The sequence below is a fragment of the Austrofundulus limnaeus genome, unplaced genomic scaffold (genome assembly GCF_001266775.1).
Source record: "Austrofundulus limnaeus strain Quisiro unplaced genomic scaffold, Austrofundulus_limnaeus-1.0 Scaffold35, whole genome shotgun sequence".
In the NCBI taxonomy this organism is placed as follows: Eukaryota; Metazoa; Chordata; class Actinopteri; order Cyprinodontiformes; family Rivulidae; genus Austrofundulus; species Austrofundulus limnaeus.
Genome location: NW_013952437.1, coordinates 1,282,364 through 1,302,632, shown reverse-complemented (window position 1 = coordinate 1,302,632; position 20,269 = coordinate 1,282,364). Strand labels below are relative to the sequence as shown.

General features: G+C 36.7%; 2 protein-coding genes across 2 annotated transcripts in view; one reads left to right on the top strand and one right to left on the bottom strand.

The window, feature by feature from the left end:
- The window catches only part of LOC106516062 (sodium- and chloride-dependent GABA transporter 2), a 17,094-nt gene extending 7,385 nt beyond the window's left edge, over window positions 1-9,709 (top strand). Inside the window, exons 5-15 of the mRNA XM_014006237.1 lie at window positions 2,429-2,516; window positions 2,590-2,722; window positions 4,724-4,858; window positions 5,564-5,667; window positions 5,860-5,984; window positions 6,086-6,198; window positions 6,368-6,505; window positions 6,584-6,686; window positions 6,759-6,859; window positions 8,649-8,819; window positions 8,901-9,709. Coding sequence (XP_013861691.1) covers window positions 2,429-2,516; window positions 2,590-2,722; window positions 4,724-4,858; window positions 5,564-5,667; window positions 5,860-5,984; window positions 6,086-6,198; window positions 6,368-6,505; window positions 6,584-6,686; window positions 6,759-6,859; window positions 8,649-8,819; window positions 8,901-8,990 — 1,301 coding nt within the window. The 3' untranslated portion in view covers window positions 8,991-9,709. The remainder of the gene's footprint in view (window positions 1-2,428; window positions 2,517-2,589; window positions 2,723-4,723; window positions 4,859-5,563; window positions 5,668-5,859; window positions 5,985-6,085; window positions 6,199-6,367; window positions 6,506-6,583; window positions 6,687-6,758; window positions 6,860-8,648; window positions 8,820-8,900) is intronic.
- Window positions 9,710-15,185: 5,476 nt separating this feature from the next.
- fkbp5 (FKBP prolyl isomerase 5) overlaps window positions 15,186-20,269 on the bottom strand; it is a gene marked incomplete at its 5' end in the record, with an annotated part of 16,391 nt that continues 11,307 nt past the window's right edge. Inside the window, 5 exon segments of the mRNA XM_014006248.1 lie at window positions 15,186-18,071; window positions 18,626-18,865; window positions 18,952-19,137; window positions 19,223-19,306; window positions 19,454-19,544. Of these exon segments, the coding sequence (XP_013861702.1) occupies window positions 17,988-18,071; window positions 18,626-18,865; window positions 18,952-19,137; window positions 19,223-19,306; window positions 19,454-19,544 (685 nt within the window). The 3' untranslated portion in view covers window positions 15,186-17,987.

Sequence of the window (20,269 nt, the reverse complement as noted above, 5' to 3'; positions counted from 1 at the left end):
CATTTCACACTGCATCCAACCCCTTTGGCTCCTCCTACGGGTGGTGAGTCTGTTGGAAGGGGGACCCACGTCTCCTCTTTGGGCTGAGCCCGGCCGGGCTCCGTGGGTGAAAGCCCGGCCACCAGGTGTTCTCCATCGTGCCCCACCTCCAGGCCTGGCTCCAGAGGGGGGCCCCGGTGACCCGCGTCTGGGCGAGGGAACGCCAGATCCAAAATTGTTGTGCATCATAAGGGGTCTTCGGCTTCGGCTTCGTGAACAAATGCTGCTAAAATTATTGAAAATATTTTCCTCGATAGAGAAAGTCCCAATAAAAAAAACAATTTATGCTTTGCAATGGTTTTACAATGGTTACAACTAGGCATGGGACGGTATGAAATTATGATGGTATGATAACCTTGGGCAAAAATATCACGGGTTCGCGGTATGGCGGTATTATGATTACAGCTCTAAAAGTTTTGAAATTTGTATTTCAAAACAAAAAAAAATGAAAACTTTTCTATTATCATATTGAACTTTAATTATCTTTGGAAACTGTTTTAGATCTCAGATGTGTTATGCTGAAATTTTATTTACCTGCGTGCATTTATACTTGTGATTTTTAGCACCTAATGCTAGGTTATCCGGATAAAGTTTAACTGCTTTTCTACTGCTTTTTTAGTTAAGACAAATCAGTGTATACTGCATGACAAGTCTTTTTATTGAAGTAATGTGTCACTTTGGTTGTTTTTATTGTGTTTTAAATATCAAAGGAGTTTTTGACGTAAAATTATATAATTATATGCACACAGAAACAAGAAATATCAACTATGAATGCATGTTTATGAAATGCACGTTCAGCTAAAGACCTGCTCGGCTAAAGGAGGCATTCAGTTTTATCGCCTTTCACTTAAAACTTATCAAATATACAATCCAACAAGTCAAACAGTTTTGCAGACAAGCTGTGACCGGTGCATTAAGTCGCAGCTACACGGTGATGTGTTTCACAATCTGTAGGGATGTTGACATTTTGTCAGCAGCTGCTGCCATTTTCTTCCCAAACTGCTGTGACCAGATTTTGTAAGGCTGCTTGGTGCGTTTGTTTGTAATTTCCTCCTGCTTCGTTATTTTTACGAATTTCAACAAACCGTGCTGATGTCAGGTAGTTGGCTACAGCCTCGTCTTCAAGTTTTTAATTTTTCTTGATGCGTTTTGAAGAGGCAATTTTTTGAAGAGGATCAAGGTAAATCACCCGAGTTTTTCTAGTGAGCCCTTGTCTAGTGACAAGCTGCCATGAGGAACATTATTTTATCTACCTTTGTTCCAAATTTGATAATGATTTGAAACGTCGAAGTATGTTTTTTTAATCTGTAATAGCTCTTGTTAGTAAAGTGTTTTGAAGCTCGTCTTCGTCACTTCACGCATTTAACGCGCTGTCATTGGTTGAGGAGCTTTGTTTACAAAACAGATGTCCAAATGGTTTTTAAATTGTTTTAATTTCCTTACTTTCTAAGACACATTAAGTTGATTTGATGCTACAGTTTGCCTTTTAATGTTATTTTATACCTTTTCTGCTACTTTTGAATTGGCTATTATTAATTTTTATTAGTTTTTTTAGGATACAAGATGCTTCCTACAAAAACCAGAATGTGAATCTTTTCCTAAAATTTCATGGCGATATCTTGGAACACTGAGGAAGTTATGAGAAAAAATAAAAAAACTCAAGGTGAAATGGTCACAAAGGCCCCATTGGTTCTGCTGTGACCTGCAACAAGAAAACATGAGCTGATTTCACCTAAACATCAATAATTCCCTCATACATCATCATCACATGATTTTTGTGTTATTTTGTATGGTTTGAAATGTTCTTTTGGAATTCGCTGTCAGATTTAATATTGGTGTAGGATTAAAAATTTATTCACATCCCTACAATCTGATGCTAACGTTAGCTCGTTCATTTCAAGATAGCATAAATTTTACCTGGAGCTGCGATCATGTTAGATGCGTTGCCTTCACGGTCCTCATTGCTGTCATCTTTACGGCATCCAAAGTATTTTCATATAGCTGGCTTTATTATTTTAGACAGGGGAAAAGTTTGGGGAACTCTGATCTTCAGCCACCACACAACCCCAGCAGAGCTGCGAGTGCTGACAGGCAGCTCTGCGAGAGTGTGCAGGGGAGGGGTCGCAGAGGAAATCTGCATCGGCACAGACCAGAGGAAAAATAAACAAAAAACGCTTATACCGTAGGCACTGTATGACAGAAAATTTTAGTGGGTTTGAAACCGTGACTTTTTCATATCCCGGTATACCTTGAATATTCAAGGTATTAAACTGTATGCGGCCCATGCCTAGTTGCAACATGTGAAAACTGTTCAGATTTTTATACATTTTGTTCAATTGTGTAGATTTTTTCCATGGAAACCTTTTTCTAAGCATCTTGTATTTTTCAGAAACCTGTGTGGAGTTTGACAAACGGCTGGATTATTTTAACAAAACCTTTGTGGAAAATGCAACATCGCCCGTGAGAGAGTTTTGGGAGTGAGTATAATCCAGACCATTGAACTTTTGAAAGTGAGAGTGTGAAAGTATCTAATGGAACTGTAAATTTCAGGAGAAGAGTACTGAATATCACAGGGAGTATCGGGGAGATGGGAAATATTCGATGGGATTTGACTCTGTGTCTTCTGCTGTCCTGGATCATCTGTTACTTTTGTGTTTGGAAAGGAGTGAAGTCGACTGGGAAGGTAGAAGCATTTATACCTAGTATTTTACATTTAACTCTGTAGCAGCAGCTGAATTCCACTCTGAGAACGTGTTTGTCCAGACTTCCTGGTTGAGCGGAGCTCATTCTGACTCACAAATTATCAACTCTGAGTCCGGTTTYTTKTTTTTTTTTTTTTTTTTTTTTATTCTTGTATCTTGTGATTGCAGAAAGGTGTGCCCCAAAACAGCAAAATAAAATAAAATACTCAAAAAATGCTCCCTAAACCTGACTTTAGGTAATAATTTAATATCTTCATTTTGCCCCATCCTGGTGCTTTTTGACAGCTTTAAGAATGTTTGGCCGAGGTTCATACACACTTAGCAAACAAAGCACTAAAATTCCACAGAGATTTGAGCTGATAAGCTGTTCTGCTTTAAATCAACATAAAGCAAAGCTTAAAGACCTTCCCTGCAGGTGGTATGCGCCGTCCCAAACCTCTCAAAGCAGYGATTAATCCACTTGCTATGCTGTTACTACAAATTAGAGTTGTTTAATAAGTTAAGATAAAGAATAGATCTACCCCACCACCTTTGACCATCTCATTGCACTTTGTGTTTATTGTTATTTAATAAATGTCAACGTGCTAAGCTGCCAGGCTAATGTGGTGAATGTGAGAAGTAGCATTATAAGCGCTAGATTCAAACATGCAAGGTAAATAATGAAGTATTTGTGCTTTCAAAAAAGTGACGAGACATCAGGACCTGTTCAGATAGAGAGTTTGTCTTGCTCTGCCACCTCGCCAGCCCTTTCTCTACCTTTTCCAATAAAAATCTGTGTGCTAACTGTTTTCTCTCTGGCCAGTCCACGGGTCGGGCTCCTGTTTCCTTGGCTTTAGCTGTTGCACCTGTTCCTCGTGTTCTCATTAAGRAACCACTTTATAAGACCAGCCTTAACCTTCACACCCTGCCAGGCTGTTGAGGCCTCAGCCGAAGAGTGCTGATGTACGAACCTCCGTCATGAAACGCTCAAGTTGCTTGTCTTACCCCCTAAGGTTGCTCCCATCATGCCAGAACCTCCAGCCATGTCAGCTGACCTGCAGTTCTCCACCTCTTCCTTCCTCCTGCTCCTCAAACATCATCAAGTCATTAACGTTAGGAGAATGGTGGCACTGGTTGGGGTTGGCCAAACAATCTTTTATTGTATTGAACTTACCATCAGCCTGCAAAATAACCAAATGTCAAGCAGGCTTCCTTGTTCATGTTCTTTGGAAGATTTAACTTTACTTTTGGTTTCTATGCTCAAACTGGGCAGACTGAACAGGCTAATCGAGAACTCCAAGCAGCTTTTATTTTTGGAAGGATTCCTTGGATGCACACCAAATCACAAATTCTGGTGTTTTCCCAGAAACATTACGTTGAAATGTATTTCCAAAACCCCTTTTTTCCTGAGTCCAGCCTACACACAGGCAGTGTGAGGAAGCCTCTAAATGGAGTTCTTAAATTTCTTCCTTTCCCATCTTCAGTTTACTCCACTTGTGCCAAAACTTCCAACCATGCCAGTTTATCTGCAACTTCTCAAGTTGCTCACCAGCCTGCTCAGATTTCTAGATGATGATACTCTCCCCCCACTCCTGTAAAAAGAGATAAACTATCTGGGTTATTTTCGACACAGAACTCCAGTACTTTTTGTACTTAATAGTTGTTTACCTCCCGTCTCCTCCTGTACAGACTCCTAATGTCATCCCAGCATGTCTAGTTGCAACAGTTATCTCATAACAGTTCAAAGAGTAACTTACCCCAAAAATTAACTTTTTTAGCTGATAAACTGTCTAGAATGTGTCTAAAATGTTATATAGAATTGTTTTTGTGCTAATTTTGATGTTTTTGTACATCTTTGTTCAAATCTGTCATATTTGGTCAGCTGTTCGTCTCTGTGGTCAGCACTTTTGAGTCCAACAAAAACAATAATAATGAGAAAAGACATAAAATTATTAGTGCAGTTGTACTTTAAAAATCAAACTTCTCCACTGTTTTTCTGACAGGTCGTTTACTTTACTGCAACTTTTCCATACGTGATGCTCGCTGTGCTGCTTGTTCGTGGACTGACGTTGCCTGGAGCTATAGATGGGATCCAGTTTTACCTTTACCCTGATCCATCCCGCCTTACTGATCCACAGGTGAAAACATACCTCATAGTCTCTTTAACGTGTCTCATTAACACAGTTGTGGCAAATTAATCATCAAAATAATCATGTAAGATTCATATTGCCAAGATTACTCACTGTAGTTTGGAGAAACAGAGTTTGATGCTGATTGACTGACTGATGAGCTCGTGACCCGTCCAAGGAGGGGCAGGAACAAGGTGCACTGCTGTGCCATTTTTTAAACTTTTACATTGGTATTTACCTAAAATTAACACAGCATGTGAAAATAGTGGCAAAACATATAGCCCAAGCACAAAAATATTTTTACAAAGGCAGTGCTCTGCATTATCTTGGATTTCTATAAGGTTATCTGCAACAGATAAGATTTTACCGTAGTTATGATCTTTCTACAGAACCACACTTCATAAAAACTGAATTAGCCCTTTAAATAAAGATCTGGAACAGGACTGATCACAAAACATTTGGTAAAAATAGCATTATATTTACATAGAACTATATTAATGGAAAAAAGTGGAAAAATGGGAAATAGAGAAGAAACGTGAAAAAATAATAACCAGTAATTTTTAAGTTTTCCTGTTTTTTTTTTTTTAATTGATGTGCAGTATTATCAGATAATTGCTTTGCTCGTGTTACATATGCAGAAAGTAATGTAAAACAACACAGTTCTTTATATGTTTATGTGTCTGATTTTATACCTTACCCATGTTGATCTTGCAGGTGTGGATGGATGCCGGCACACAAATATTTTATTCCTATGCCATTTGCATCGGTTGCCTAATAGCACTGGGCAGCTACAATAAGTACAACAATAACTGCTACAAGTAAGTTTTGCGCAACACCTGCAATCTGGGTTTTACAAATGAACAAAAAAAAACTGAATTAAAAGAATTAAACACAAATAAAGTGTTCTGTGATATATGAAACAGAATTTAAAAATGTACTTAAAAGCAAATGTGAGAACAATTTGAACCTGAATTCAGAACCTGAATAGATTGTGTTCTTTGTGTACACAGGGATTGTGTATATTTGTGCCTTCTGAACAGTGGAACCAGTTTTGTTGCTGGTTTTGCGATCTTCTCTGTCCTGGGTTTCATGGCCTACGAGCAGAACATGGACATATCYAAAGTGGCCGAATCAGGTAGCAACAAAACTGTTTCAGAGAACGAAAACTGTAATTTTTAAACACTATAAATGCTGAATGATGCTAAATGTATTATTTATTAATCAAACTCTCTGCAGGACCTGGCTTGGCGTTCATCGCTTATCCTCGAGCAGTCGCCATGATGCCTTTCCCTCAGCTCTGGGCGGTCTTCTTCTTCATTATGATCATCCTCCTGGGATTAGACAGTGAGGTAAACTGTTCAGCTGTCATGTAGCTACAATGAATGGAAAGTGAATCAGTTATTTATTTATTTTTTACTGAATTCATTTTTAAACAGTTATTCTTTTACATTAGTTAAAATAATTAAACCTTTACTGACCATACATTATGCAACTAAAAATGTTTGTTGTGGTTTTCAGTTTGTAGGTCTGGAAGCTTTCGTAACAGGAATTTCTGACTTGTATCCTGCCTTCTTCCACGTCGGTCATCGGCGTAAACTTCTTCTTCTGTTCGTCTGTGTTCTGAGTTTCTTCATAGGTCTTGTTATGATGACAGAGGTAAGATCCATTGTTCTAAAATGCACATTTTTCTGTGACACAACTGTAAGATGTCTAAGCTGCTGCCCCCCTATGTAGGGTGGGCTGTACATCTTTCAGGTGTTTGACTACTACTGCTGCAGTGGGATGACTTTGCTCCTCTTTGCCATTCTGCAGTCTGTGTGTATTGGATGGGTGTATGGTGAGTTCATTAAGAGGAATATATCTTTGCAATGAATCAGTTTTTTTTATCTGTATTTTCATCTATTCACAGGAGCTGAACGGTTTTATAACAACATAGAGGACATGATTGGATACAGGCCGATATCTGCTATTAAGTACTGTTTAAAATATGTAACTCCAGTGATTTGCATGGTGAGTTGTTTCAGCAAAAGATCTGTTAAACTGTTTCAACTTTAGAGTGAATGAAGCAGTATGTAAATGTTGTACAGAAGAAATTCAGTCTTCAGCCATAATTTAGATTTGCTGCGAGGTCTGTGATGAATATGTAAATGTCATGTTATTTGTTGTTAAGTGCTGTTTTCAGTYAATTCAATTAGAAAATAAAGGCAGTGTGGTGCTGAAATTTGCAGAAGAATCTGAAATCTAGCATAACAATGCAGAAGACTGGCTAAAAGCTAAAAGAGGTTAAATGAATGTAGCAAAATGCCTACTGTAAACTAAAAGTAGCAAAATGCTATCTAAAAGCTAAAGGCAACAAAAGAATAGCTAAAACCTAAATGTGTCAAAGGGCTACATGAAAGCTAAAAGTAAAGTAAAAAGCTAAAAGTAGCAAAGTAAAGCTAAAAGTAGCAAAAGCCTAGCTAAAAGCTAAAATTAGCAGAAGACAGCTAAAAGTAGCAACAATGGGCCTCATGCAAGAACATGTTCGTATTCTTATCCTAAATTTCTCTTACCTTTGTTCGTATGAAGGGTTCGTACGAACATGTCACGTCAGATTCAACAAACTCTTCTATCTTCAGGAAAAGTGTGTAAATGAGCTGCGTAAATTCCACCTGTTCGTATCCAGCTGCTCGTGCACGTGGGAGGAGATTAGCATAATTACCACCCCAAAAACACCATATAAGGCTGTGTTTCCTGCCTCCGATACAAGTGTTCATTCATGAAAAATGACAGCGAAAACTAAAAAAATAAAAACTTTACGAGTTCAGAGATTGAAGTCCGTCTGTCAGAGATCCAGAAAAGAAAATCTGTCATTTTTAGCAGGTCAGCTGTGGAATAAAAAGAGCTGCTAAAAGTATAAACAACTGTGTTAAATCATTTTCATTTATTCAGAAGCCGCAGCGCTGCGCACCGTCCCCCCCGTCTGGATAACAGCAGACTGACTGCTCGTAAAATATACGACAGGTCTGGACCACTCGTGAATTTTGTTCGTATCTGAAAAAAATCTTAGCATACGAAAACATTGGTGAATGCCACAAATTCTCCTAAATCACTCGTACGCACAACTTAAGAACAAATCTGTGCATACGAACGGTTCTTGCATGAGGCCCAATAAAACTAAAAGTAGCAAAATGCTATCTAAAAACCAAAAGCAACAAAAGACTAGCTAAAATCTAAATGTGTCAAAGGGCTAAATGACAGCTAAATGTAGTAACATGCTAACTAAAAATAGCAAAATGCTATCTAAAAACCAAAAGCAACAAAAGACTAGCTAAAATCTAAATGTGTCAAAGGGCTAAATGACAGCTAAATGTAGTAACATGCTAACTAAAAATAGCAAAATGCTATCTAAAAGCTAAAACAATTAGCTAAAACCTGTATGTATCGAAGGGCTACATGAAAGTTAAAAGCAGCAAAAACCTAGCTAAAAGCTAAAATTAGCAGAAGACAAAAATTAAGCAGATTTCAAGGAGAACGTTTTGAAATGACTGAAGTGATAGCAATTAGTTTGAATGGGAAAGTATTTCTCAATAATTTTAAATTATAAGGTAACATAAAAAAGGTCAGCACGCATCATGAGCTCAAAAATTTGGAATACAGTATGAATGCCTAAAATAGTAGACCTACATGCACAAACCTCAACAAACAAACAAAAACAAAACATAGGACATTCGTTATTAATGCTTTTATTTATTATTATTAAATTAAGTATTAAAGTAGAATTGATGCGTTGAAAAAAGTTTCACCTGATTGTTTCCAGGGAACATTTATTTTCTCCTTGGTGAAGTATTCTCCTCTGAAGTTCAACAACACCGTTGAGTATCCATGGTGGGGTTACGCTCTTGGCTGGGTCCTCACCCTCTCCTCAACCCTCATGGTTCCCCTCCGGATGCTGTACAATCTGTGCACCACTCCTGGAACGCTGCAGCAGGTAACACACATCCACTTCTCACCGGCACAGATCGGCAAGCTTTGTTCTGAATCACCTTAAACCTTTTCGTTTTTGTTGCAGAGACTCTCAATCTTGTGCACTCCATCCGAAGACCTCCCTCTGACCAAACCAGAAAAGAAAGCTCTTGAACTTGTAGGGGGAAATTGTTAATTATTGAAAAGTAGCTAAATCCTAAGTTTCTCGTAACTCATTAGCAAGAAAGCGGGGCACCACCTGTAAATAACAGGAAATTAATCTCGTAATTTTACTCAATCTCACGTACTGAAGAGCAGAATTCTTTTCAGTTTAGACKGCAAACCGAATAAAGAAATGCACACACGAGCATGGAAATTTCACAATATACCCTGTATAAGTGATTCAGAGGTAACAATACAGACGGATTATTTGGGGCAAACAGAAACACCATTATTATCACGACCTTGTTGTTTAATAATAACGTGACATCATCACCCTATAATCACCTCTAGCATTATTCAAACTGAACCACTTCTAACTATTTCTACACTAGCAAAATAAATGAAAGCTTAAAGCACAACTAAGTAATTGTTATAAAGGTGAACTATAAAGGGACCAAGTTATGTGGGAAGAACACGACTTGCGTTAATTGTCAATTGATTTTTATTCATAGTAGAGAGCACACACACGCAAGCTGCCATGGAGTTCAGCGTGSCTTACCGGAGCAGTCTTCAGACCTCTTGGGTACCTTGTAACGGTTTTAGGTCAACAGCCTTGTCTTACCTCCGGTTGACTGTTCACCCTGGACTGGCAGACAAAGTCCCGTTTAGATAATCTGGTGCTCCCATAGGGTGGCAAACCTTTCAGCTCACGCGACAGTCGACACACTTCACAGCTCGGCTGGGTCCTGACTTTATGAATAAATGTCAATTAAGAATCCTACGCAACTTTGTGTCCTCCCAATAACTCCGTCAAAAGTACAAAAAGAAAAATAAAGAAACAAATAAAAAAAATAAAATAAAATGTCCCCAAAGGGGAAAAATGGAGCTCGGACTCCAGTCCTCTCTTGCTGCTTCTCCTTTCAACTCTTCTTCCAAAACTGAAACTAGCACACAGTTACAGTATCTATTGTCCTGACTGTACAAAACTCCGGATTGGCTGAAAACAGTCACATGATCTAATTTTTTTATGTTCTTTACTGCTAAATTGGTTAAACACACAGAATGATAGATTACCTGTGAAGTAATTAAAACAGGGCATTATTACAATGATTGAATCATAATAGAAAAATACAATGTTTCTGTTTTTTTAAATCAGATGACAAACAACAGAAAGRCATTTGTTCATGATGTAATTATGAGACCAGCCTTTTGGGGGTGCTCTAAAACCATAAATGAGGTGGTATGCAAACATGTCTTTTTGAAGCTTCCTTGGGTGACAATATCTCAGCAGGAGATCTGGTCTCAAAAGGGGTTATAGATAGCAAAGCCACTTTGGGGAGACTTTAATTCTGGCAAATAGGTGAGTCCTTTGTGATAAACGGCCATTTTGAGTATTTGAAAGAGATCTTTACACAGTGCTTAATCAATTGGAGGTTGCCATGTCCTGTTTATTTTACCACCTGCAGATAGTAAACAAAAAGGGTTTGGAGATAATGAAAGAAGTCATTGTTCTCTGTAGGCATGGGGATGAGTAATTTGTTGACTCAAGTTCTGAGGTGGGACTGTTCTTTAGGTTACTGCTACAAACTTCACCCTTCCTCCATATCATGATGTGAACAAGTGAATCCTTGTTGAGGAATAATGGTGAGAAACAATCCTCCATCTGGGAGATCTGCTGCACCGCATCTCTCTGACTCTTAAAAACCTTAAAGTTCCTGAGTCTCTGCTCACCAGCTGATAAACAAGTGGATCAATTGGACTGATTTGAATAGTTTTGTACTTTGAAAGCTTGAATGTGTTCAAATATTTGTTAAAAATAAGATGTTTTAACTACCGTATTTATTCAAGTATAATACATAAAATTAAATCCATAAAATCATCCATAAAGATTGGGGGATAGTATTATACTCGGATAAATGTTTTTTATTTATGTATTTTAACTGAAATATCGGCTTCATTCACAAAATGCCTGAGTCCGGAAATGAGGCCATGGCATAAAAAGAAGTTGAAGCAAGCTTACCTTTGACACTCCTTCGTGCCTCAGAGCGAGATAGTAACAGATCCAGGCAGGCGACATGATGTGGAAAAAAAAGGGGGGAGCAGTCCTGCACCTTAGTAATGATAACGAACTAATGATATTAGCGTGTGACCGAGCCGCTCATCGAACAACAACAAACACGTGTTCGTCTGTAATGACTGCCGTCTATCGGTGTTCTGAAAAAGTTTGTATCCCTGAAAAACGTTTCCCCACCAGAGGGGGCGCTCGCGAGTAGGAAGTAATCTGCTTTTCCCCCACAAGATGGTCCAAATCTCATGTGAAGTCTCTGACTTTTGTGTTGGTGCATCCTGGTGGACTATGTGTAAAATGCCAGAATTCATATGATGCTGCTACAGCTGATATATATTTGTTGTCAAAATACCTTTAAGTACATATGTTGTTAAAATAAAATGAACAGTCCAATGATCATTTTACTGATATGTATAAAGACTGCAAAGGCTGAAAAATCTTGAAGTCTGTATGAAATTGGACGCAGTTTGAGGATTAAATTTTTTGTGCTTTTTAAGCTCAAAAAGCGGGGGGGTCGTATTATACATGAGATCGTATTATACATGAATAAATATGGTACTTTATTTTTCATGTTAATAGTTTTATGGACTGGTTAGGAAACAATGCACTTCACCTTTTTTGCCTTATTGAGCACTGCAAAACATTATTTTAAACATTAAATTAAATTAAGATGAAAAACATTTTATTTATGGCTTCAGTATTTTAAAAAATCAGATTCTAAATACCTTTATGCTGAATTGGATTTTGTTAATCTGAACTGTGTTTTATTGAATAAGACTATTTTAGTTACTGCTCTCTTGCTTTAGGGTGAAAGGGTGATTATGTTTTACTTGTGTCTATGAGGGCTTGTTACAGAAATATCTCACAGAAATTAATCTTTGAATTCACACCAACAACTGACTGACTTTTGAAGTCAATCTAATTGAAGATGGCCACCAAAGCTGCTCAACATTTGCAAACACACAAATGTCTCTAACTCAGTCAGTTTTTACAGATGTTGAAGTAAAATTAGGTGTGGTAGTACCTGATCCTCAACAAATACTCTGACCATGAAAGATGGCGGGTGATTCCTTAGGGAAAACATAATTCTTTCTTTTTTTTTTTTCTGAGAACACTTACCTTGTTAAATGGCACTTTATAAAGTAATTGGCTATCAGCTTTAAATCCCATTTTAAATCCCACATTTTTATTGGTCTGATTTATTTACACGTCTGTCAATCAAATACAGCTCCACAAGCTTATCTGAAGGTTGKTTTATAAGTTGATACAGTTTCAGAAAATTCCACCAAATTTCAAAACCAATTTGAATAGGCTCAAGGCCAAACAGTTCAAAACACAAATTTATTTCATTTATGAAAATAAAAGAAAAAATGGAGAACAAGGAGGTGTTTCAGTGCAGTGAACGACGTCGACATAAACTTATACTGATGTGGAGTTTTTACATGAAACTAAAGTTCATCTACCAGATGAGCCAGAACGTTCTACTTTCTTATGAATTTGTTCCGTCAAACATCTTAATGTGACAGATAATATGAAAAAAAAAAACAGCTTGCCTTAAAATAACTTGTCTTTAACACGTTCCACATATTGGAAGTTTCCATTTTATTCCATGTTTGCAAAGATGAGTCGTGTCCCATCTGCAATGAAAAAGCGCAAACATGGTGAAACACAAAAAGACTAAAAGATGAAGCAATAAAATTGTGAGAACAAATATACAATTTGTCTCAATCTGCAGAAATAAATCAGGACTTGTATTTTGTGTTATTAAATATTTTCTGTAATGTGTGACGAGAATGTTTTTGATGCTTTTGAGAACATGTAAGAGCGATACGAGAGGGATGTTAACTGAGTGTAAAGTTGTATTTATAAACCTGACAGTGAAGAGATTGTGTCTTTTTAAAAGCTTTTATGAAGTTTTATTGTTATTTCTAACAAAAGACACAAAACTGATGTATTTTTATTCAAATTTAACATCACAAAGTTGCTTTATGATGTTCTGTGTTGCACAGATGGAGTAAAATGTAAAACCACATATAGAATATTTTTTAAAGTGCCATTAAAATGCAATTCTAAGGTTTTTGTACATTTATTATCACAGGCTGACCTGTGTTTGCTACATACACTGTTTTAAAGCAATTTTTCAAGTGTATTTCATTTTCAGCTTAGTCTAATTCTTCTTGTTGCAATCTTCTTTCAGCTGTTAATATAGATAATATTCATGGAAATTTGTTAACTCTAAAACTCCGAATCATTAAATTCAGTTTTGACAGTGCTGTAAATGTTTTTTTCTGTACTCTAATTCTTGTTTAACACAGTACTCATGTATCAGGTTTGCAGATTACTGTTAATTTTCATTATTTCATTTAACTTTTACATGATTTATTGTTGTAGTTAGAGACAATGGGTTTGTCTTTGGATGATTGTATTTTGTCATTTTCTGAAATCAGGGATCAATCGATGCATGCTTTGGTTTGTCCTTTTTGATAAAATCTGTGACAGAAATGTTGTGAGTTTGTGTTAAAACTGAAACACTTCCTTTTCATATGATTCACTGATCCTTGAGGCCTCAGTTTAACTTGTTTTGACCCAAGGCCAGCAGGAGGGTTAAACACATCAGATTCTCTACTGAACTGTTGGGGTTCCTGACGTAAAYCATTAAAAACTGAGCCTTCAAACACTTTGTATAAATTACAGCTGCTGTGTGTTGTTTTTATTTCTCTGTTAGAATTAGCATATTGCTCACACACTTCAGGAAATAATTGAATAAACACCTCCAAATGAATCACATTGCAAATATCTCACGTATTTTTCTTAGATAAAAAGTTTATTATTTGTTCAGCAAAATCCCAACAAAAAAAATCAGAAGTGATTTGTGAGGACAACACAAACCTTGCTTTCCATTTTGTAGTCAGACTGAGACTTCAAGTTAAAACAACAGAAATGCTCTTCTTTTTGTCATTTTTTCTTTTCTTTTTTTTAAACAATGTTGCTTCTGGGTCATCAATTGGGAGTTATTTCATCTACATGGACCTGGTTCTGAAGGCCTCTAAAATCTTTTATTTATTTTTTATTTTTTGTCAATGTTGGCAGAAGATCAAGAGCTCTTAATTTGTTAATGGACACAAAACAATAGCTGGAAAACATTTCCATTACAAAATCCATTTAAATGCTGTTCTGAGAATCCTAACCACATTTACAAACCATTACTGAAACTTCTATTTTTTTAACTGCTGCTTTTATTGAACTACCCTTTTTTTTAAATTAAATAGACTTTTAGATAAAACACTTTTCTTTCATTTCTAAGTTCATGTCTTCATTTTAAACATTGTCTGGTCCATTTTTGAGATGACCTAATGTTTTATTTACAGCTGTAAACAAATATTTTTCCATCCCACTAGTTATTTATTAGTATTTTTGGTGAGAATCAACTTGATATTCTCCTTTCACGAATCAAACCTCTCAATAAAATAGTGAATCTAATTTTAGTCTCGCAGATCATGAGACAACAATGTGTTGCTACTTCCCTCTAGTGGTCATAAAGAGTAATTGCTTTAACAAAATTGCATCAAAATGTTCAGGTTGTGGGATAAATAAGATTATTATTACAGTTTATCAGTGAGACTATAAATCAGTAGTTTTTATATAACGTTTAAGACACATTTGACTACATTTATTTGTATCTACTACAGAAAAATGTACAAAGCTATTTGTAAACAAAGTTTTTTGTGGAATAAGAAACATTTTTATAGCTTCATCAGATTTAGAAGCTTCAGGTTATAGTTTCCACACACTGACATTATTGCTTTGTTAGTTACTGACCTCTAGATGTTTCTCTTTGAATTGTTTTGTTGGTTTTATTTACATTTACACATACGTATGCGTGCATGTGAMTGTAAAGAGGACATAAACAAAAGAATTGTTTTTTTTTTTCTTTTTTTACTGTTTGTCAGAAAATATTTCTTTTGCATAAAATGCCTGTTTAAAACATGGATCATTTCCTTTGCAGAACAATGTTTTTCAAACATATTTCATGATAAAAAAAAATTGATTAAACCAATTTTACATCAAACACAGTGCAGTTTACCCAGCTGCAGTTTACCTAAGCTACACTGGGCATTTCTTTTTATTATTGTAAATTTAACAAAATGATGAATAAGAATCTAAAAAGATCTATTTTTACTTTTTGTCACAGGTGACTGCTGGGTAAGACAGTCTGGAAATTGTTGAATACATTTTAAAATGGCTAGAAAAAGTACTTCATGCTCAGTTCCACTATACAAAATATTTGAATATTCAGAGGCAGCAGCACTTGAAAACATTTAGCAACAAGCCGTTTAAAAAAAACTCACCAACATACAACAATATATACTAACACACAAACACAATGTTGTCACTGCAATTTCTTTCTTTTCTTTTTTTTTTTAAACACAAAATAGTTAAGACAGCTAAGGTTTTCATTTTGAACCAGCCAATGTTTAAAAAAATACATATTTTTAAATTTATTGTCCAGACAAAGTCTGGACATTACATGTAAAGATGACAGTGTTGATTTTACAGTCACCAAAGTGCAATTTTGTCTTTTCTTTTCTCCAAACACATACACATTTTTTTTTTATAAAAGGAACAAACTGGGCTGGGTGAGAAGTAAAGATACATCTGGTTTAGGACAGGGGCATGATTTAATCACAATGCCACAGCTGAAAAAAAAAATCATAATATCTGTCATGACTTTAAAGCACAACTGCAGTTTTTATGTCCCTTTCCCACGTGCACCCCTGTCAAAAACAAAATGTAAAGCCATTTTCTGGTGTTTTTAACACCATTATAAGCCGCTGATTATTAGAAATAATGCTGTATTTGTTCACCCGATCAGTTATGATTTTAAGAGCTTTTAAGTGACAGTTGAGATCTTTTAAAGTGGGGTTCTATGGAAAGTCTGATATAAATTTACTGAAAACTTGAGTTGTAGAGGCAACAGATTCAGGGGGGATGCCTAAGAATATCTTACCTGTTGCAGATAGTTCTTAAAGATTCAGTTTTGAAAAACAGAATTTAATTCTTATCAGACTGACGAACTAAGACTAAGACCAAAGTGGTCCTGTTGTCTTAAATGAGCCACTATTTGCTCACGCAAATAAGCACAGACTTCTTCGTAAATAACAGTGCAATGTGAAATGAGCGACAATGCAAAGGTTTATAAAACAGTGTTCACATGAGGGAAATTGGCTTGTTTTCTGACCTCAGCAGTCCACTTTGGTCTTGGCATCACTTGGTTCATGGATCCAGTGAGAATTAACTGCAGACTAAAGTTTCTCAAAGAGATATCTACAACAGGTAAGATAGTAATTGTTTCCATAGAAGCCCACTTCGAAAGATCTGAACCCRTTTTAGCCGCATTCTTTTTAGAAGGTTAATGTTTCAGTCGTCAATCCCTAAAATCCATTAAAGCTCCGAAGCGTAAACATTCATCCATTAAGCAACTAGAATCAATATGTCTTTTAGACTATAGACTCAGGTCTGTGGGGAGGGGGGAGGGGGGGTGCAGGCCATCCCAGTAGACAGAAACCAACAGATCGGGGTGCATTAACAATTTTTACCACCCTCCCTAAAACCTAAAACATATTCACCAATTTAACATAAAGTCTTTAAGTTTGTCCCAAACTCCAAAGACAAAACGTCCCCAACCCAGAACCTGTCTGCTGCTGCGAGCAAACAGCACTGATCACTGCTCCACTCTGACCTGCTGCACAATCAGCCTAATACATCCCAGCGCTCGTGTATGCTTTGATTTCGACTGTTTCATGKTTTCTGCAGCTGCCAACCGACTGAAATGTAATCCTTACGCAGAGTTCATCTGTTATCACACACACAGATGTTTGTCACTTTTTTTTTTCATTTGATCAGCTACAATAACCAGGACTGGCTCTCCTGTAATACTGTTAGATGGGTTCAAATAGAGGAAAAAGAGAAGATTTCAGCATGAACGTGTATGGTGATTTTAGTGCACAGTCAATGCCAAATAATTCTCAGGAAAACAAAGTGCTCTGTTTGTAATGTAATGATTTCTTTCTTCTTTTTTTTTTGGAAGTCACTTTTGCTAACTATTTTTCAAATCTCTACAGATACAACCAAAAATGACAATCACTTGTTTAATTTTCCACAGTTTTAACTTTGCAGATTTGTTTTTTTCTTTTTTACTTTTAATTTGTGCTTTTTTTAGACTTCATTTGTCTGATGATATTAAGCATCTGTTTTATAAGACTAGTGGGAGTTCTCAGTTTACTTTTAAAGTTCCCATATCTGCCGACACACCAACCATTCACCACGAGCCAAGGCTGAGTTCTGGGCAAAAACAAACAAACAAACATGTAACTATTGTGTTTTTCTTTTTATACAAAACACCACTGAGCTAACAGGTTACACATTTTAATTAAAAAAGAAATTCATATTGCACATATTTTAAAAAATAATAATAATAAATTTCGCAGTTTCAAGTCTGAATCCCCAACGTGACGCACGCAGCTGCCCTGAAAAAGGCTTAATACCAGATTAGAGGTCAGAAAACGAGCAAGCGTGGTTTTGGAAATAAAGTGTGGAGGCACATGTCAACACAGGAGCCAAATAAATGAAAGGGAAGGGGATTCGTCGGTGTGGTTTTTGTTGTTGTTTTAAAGAAGTGAAACTAATTTTCTCCAATAAAAGCTTGGGGCAAGTGTTCACCAGTCTTCACGCAGTGATTCTGTAGTTCTGACACCTCCCGTGGAGGATTGTTCTCCTTGTTCAGCTGTGTATGTGGCAGAGAATTGCTGTCTCTGCTCACACACACACACACACACAACCACACACACACACACACACATACACACACACACACACACACACACACATGGTCCACTGGATTTGGGATGAAAAGGTTTGGATTTGAGGCTTTATTCCCGTCTTGTTTCTGCCTCTGCGCTCCTGTTATGACGGACACTCCTGACTCCGCCGCCGCCGTTTGCTGACCAGTTCACCGTTCAGGCTGCTCCTCCTCTTTGACTTTCCTCCCTGTGGAAGATAAAAGGGTTTGTTTGTTTTATTAAATTGTCTTGTATTTAGTTTCACTGCTATTTATTCAAAAAAATAACTTTAATGTATAATCTGTTTGCTTCATTGCTAGTTTTCTTTTTTTAATGAGATAGAGTAGTTACAAACTCTGACCACTAGGTGTCAACATAACATTGAAAAATGTAACAAACTTTTTAGGAAAAATAGCAGTGTGTATTTAGTACATGTAGTGGTCTAAAATAATGAATACATAAAATTAAAAAATATGACATTTTGATATTTTAACACCAAGCAGTAGACATAACTGACTGCATAAGTAACATACTATAAATTGTATTGTTTTTATTATTATTAATAGTAGGAATTGTAGAAATACAATAAATAAATAGAAGTGTGGCTAAGTTGACAATTGTGAGAAAGTTGTAGGAAATTCAAGTAAAAGGATTTTTACTTAAAAATTGTTTAGAAACCATAAAAGAAAAKATGATCATTGATTTATTTTTATATGTACTCCATTATACCATAAAAATGTGTGTTTTTCATGCAGCTCCAACCTTGGAGTCTCGCTCTGCGAACTTCTTGAACATGTCTGCATAGATCTTCTTCTCCTGCTCCTGGTGTTCCTTCATCTTCCGCTGGCAGCTGGCGATCTGAACCCGAGCCGCTCGGTTGGACGGGTTGACTTCCAGCACTTTCTGAAAGTCTGCCATGGCCAGGCTGTACTCGTTGCGGAGGAGCCGGGCCCCCCCGCGCCGATACAGAGCCTTCTCATTGCTGTCGTCCTGTTCAATCACCTTGTAGAAACACACAGAAGGACATAATGTTTGAGTMAAACACCCAGCAGCTAAAAGCAGAGGAGGAGGGATGAACTGCGGCTCACTTTGTTACAGTTGTCAACAACTTGTGAGAACTCCTTTAGCCGAAGGAAACACAGCGCTAAGTTAAGGTGGGCTGTCATAACGTAGTCCTGTATCAGCTTATACTGCTCCATCCCAGAACCGCACTCCAGCTCCAGCCAGGAAATGATGCGCTGATACTGGATGACCGCCTGCTGGTACCGTCCGGCCTAAACACAGAATATAATAATCTGTTAGAAACAGACAAATGCAAAATACAGTTTACTGTAAAACAAAATGAGATAGAAACTATACCTTAAAATACTCGTTCCCTTTACTTTTCACTCCGGCGGCCATTTCCAGCTTTTCCTTCAAGTCCATTTCCCAGGATTCTTTAGCCTTGGGTGAAAACATTTAACACAGAGAGTGAGCCGTWTGGCATATAGGTTTCTCAATCTAAAACGATGTGGGGCTTAATTACCTAACCTAATAATGAAGAAAAATTACCAATTTGATTCATTGTTACCATATAAAGTAAAAACTCACCCTTTTAAAATCTTTGAGTGTAACTTCATATACAACGTCTTTATCTGGTCCAACTTTGTAATCTAGATTACCTTCGCTCCCAAAACCGTACCTGAAAAGAAGCAAAATATACAAACTTGAGACTTYGAGGCTGAATTTACAGAAAGAACATGACATGGTGGCACAGGTTTTTGAAACCAAGGGTTTTAATATAAACCAGATCCAGAGTGTTTTTGTTTAGTTTCGACATTCTAAAAACTAAGGAGAGGATTGCTCATAGGTAGAAACCCTAACGTAAACCAGATGGACGAGAATTACAAAGATGGGGCTTCAGCCGAAAGATGTAAGAATGGATTTGACTCACGCTCCGATGAATTTATATTTGTGTGTGCGTGCGTGCGTGTGTGCGTGTGTGTGTGTCTTTCTGTCTGTTAGCAATACATCTGATGAGCCACAGCACAGATTTTAATCAGTGACTGTGCATCTACAGCTGATTAACGTTTGGAATCAGGTTGCCACAGCTAATCAAGCTTARAAAATACAAAAGCAGGAACAACTCAGTCATTAAAGGAAGTGTTTATGTGCAAACGTCCATGCAGCAGATCATATAAGATTTTTGCTCTTATGGTTCTGCTTTGTTCTCACTCGTAAAAAAAAAAAAAACCACTGTCTCGTCGCAAAATAACAGTTGACCTTTTCTTTTGTGGCACCAATATATTTTAGATGGATCTTTCACATGTTTTTGTTTTGTTTTGTTTTTTCGGGTGGAATAAGTTCATTCTAATATTATAAATATATAAATATTATCTTATGTTCTAAATCCTTTTTTTATTATTT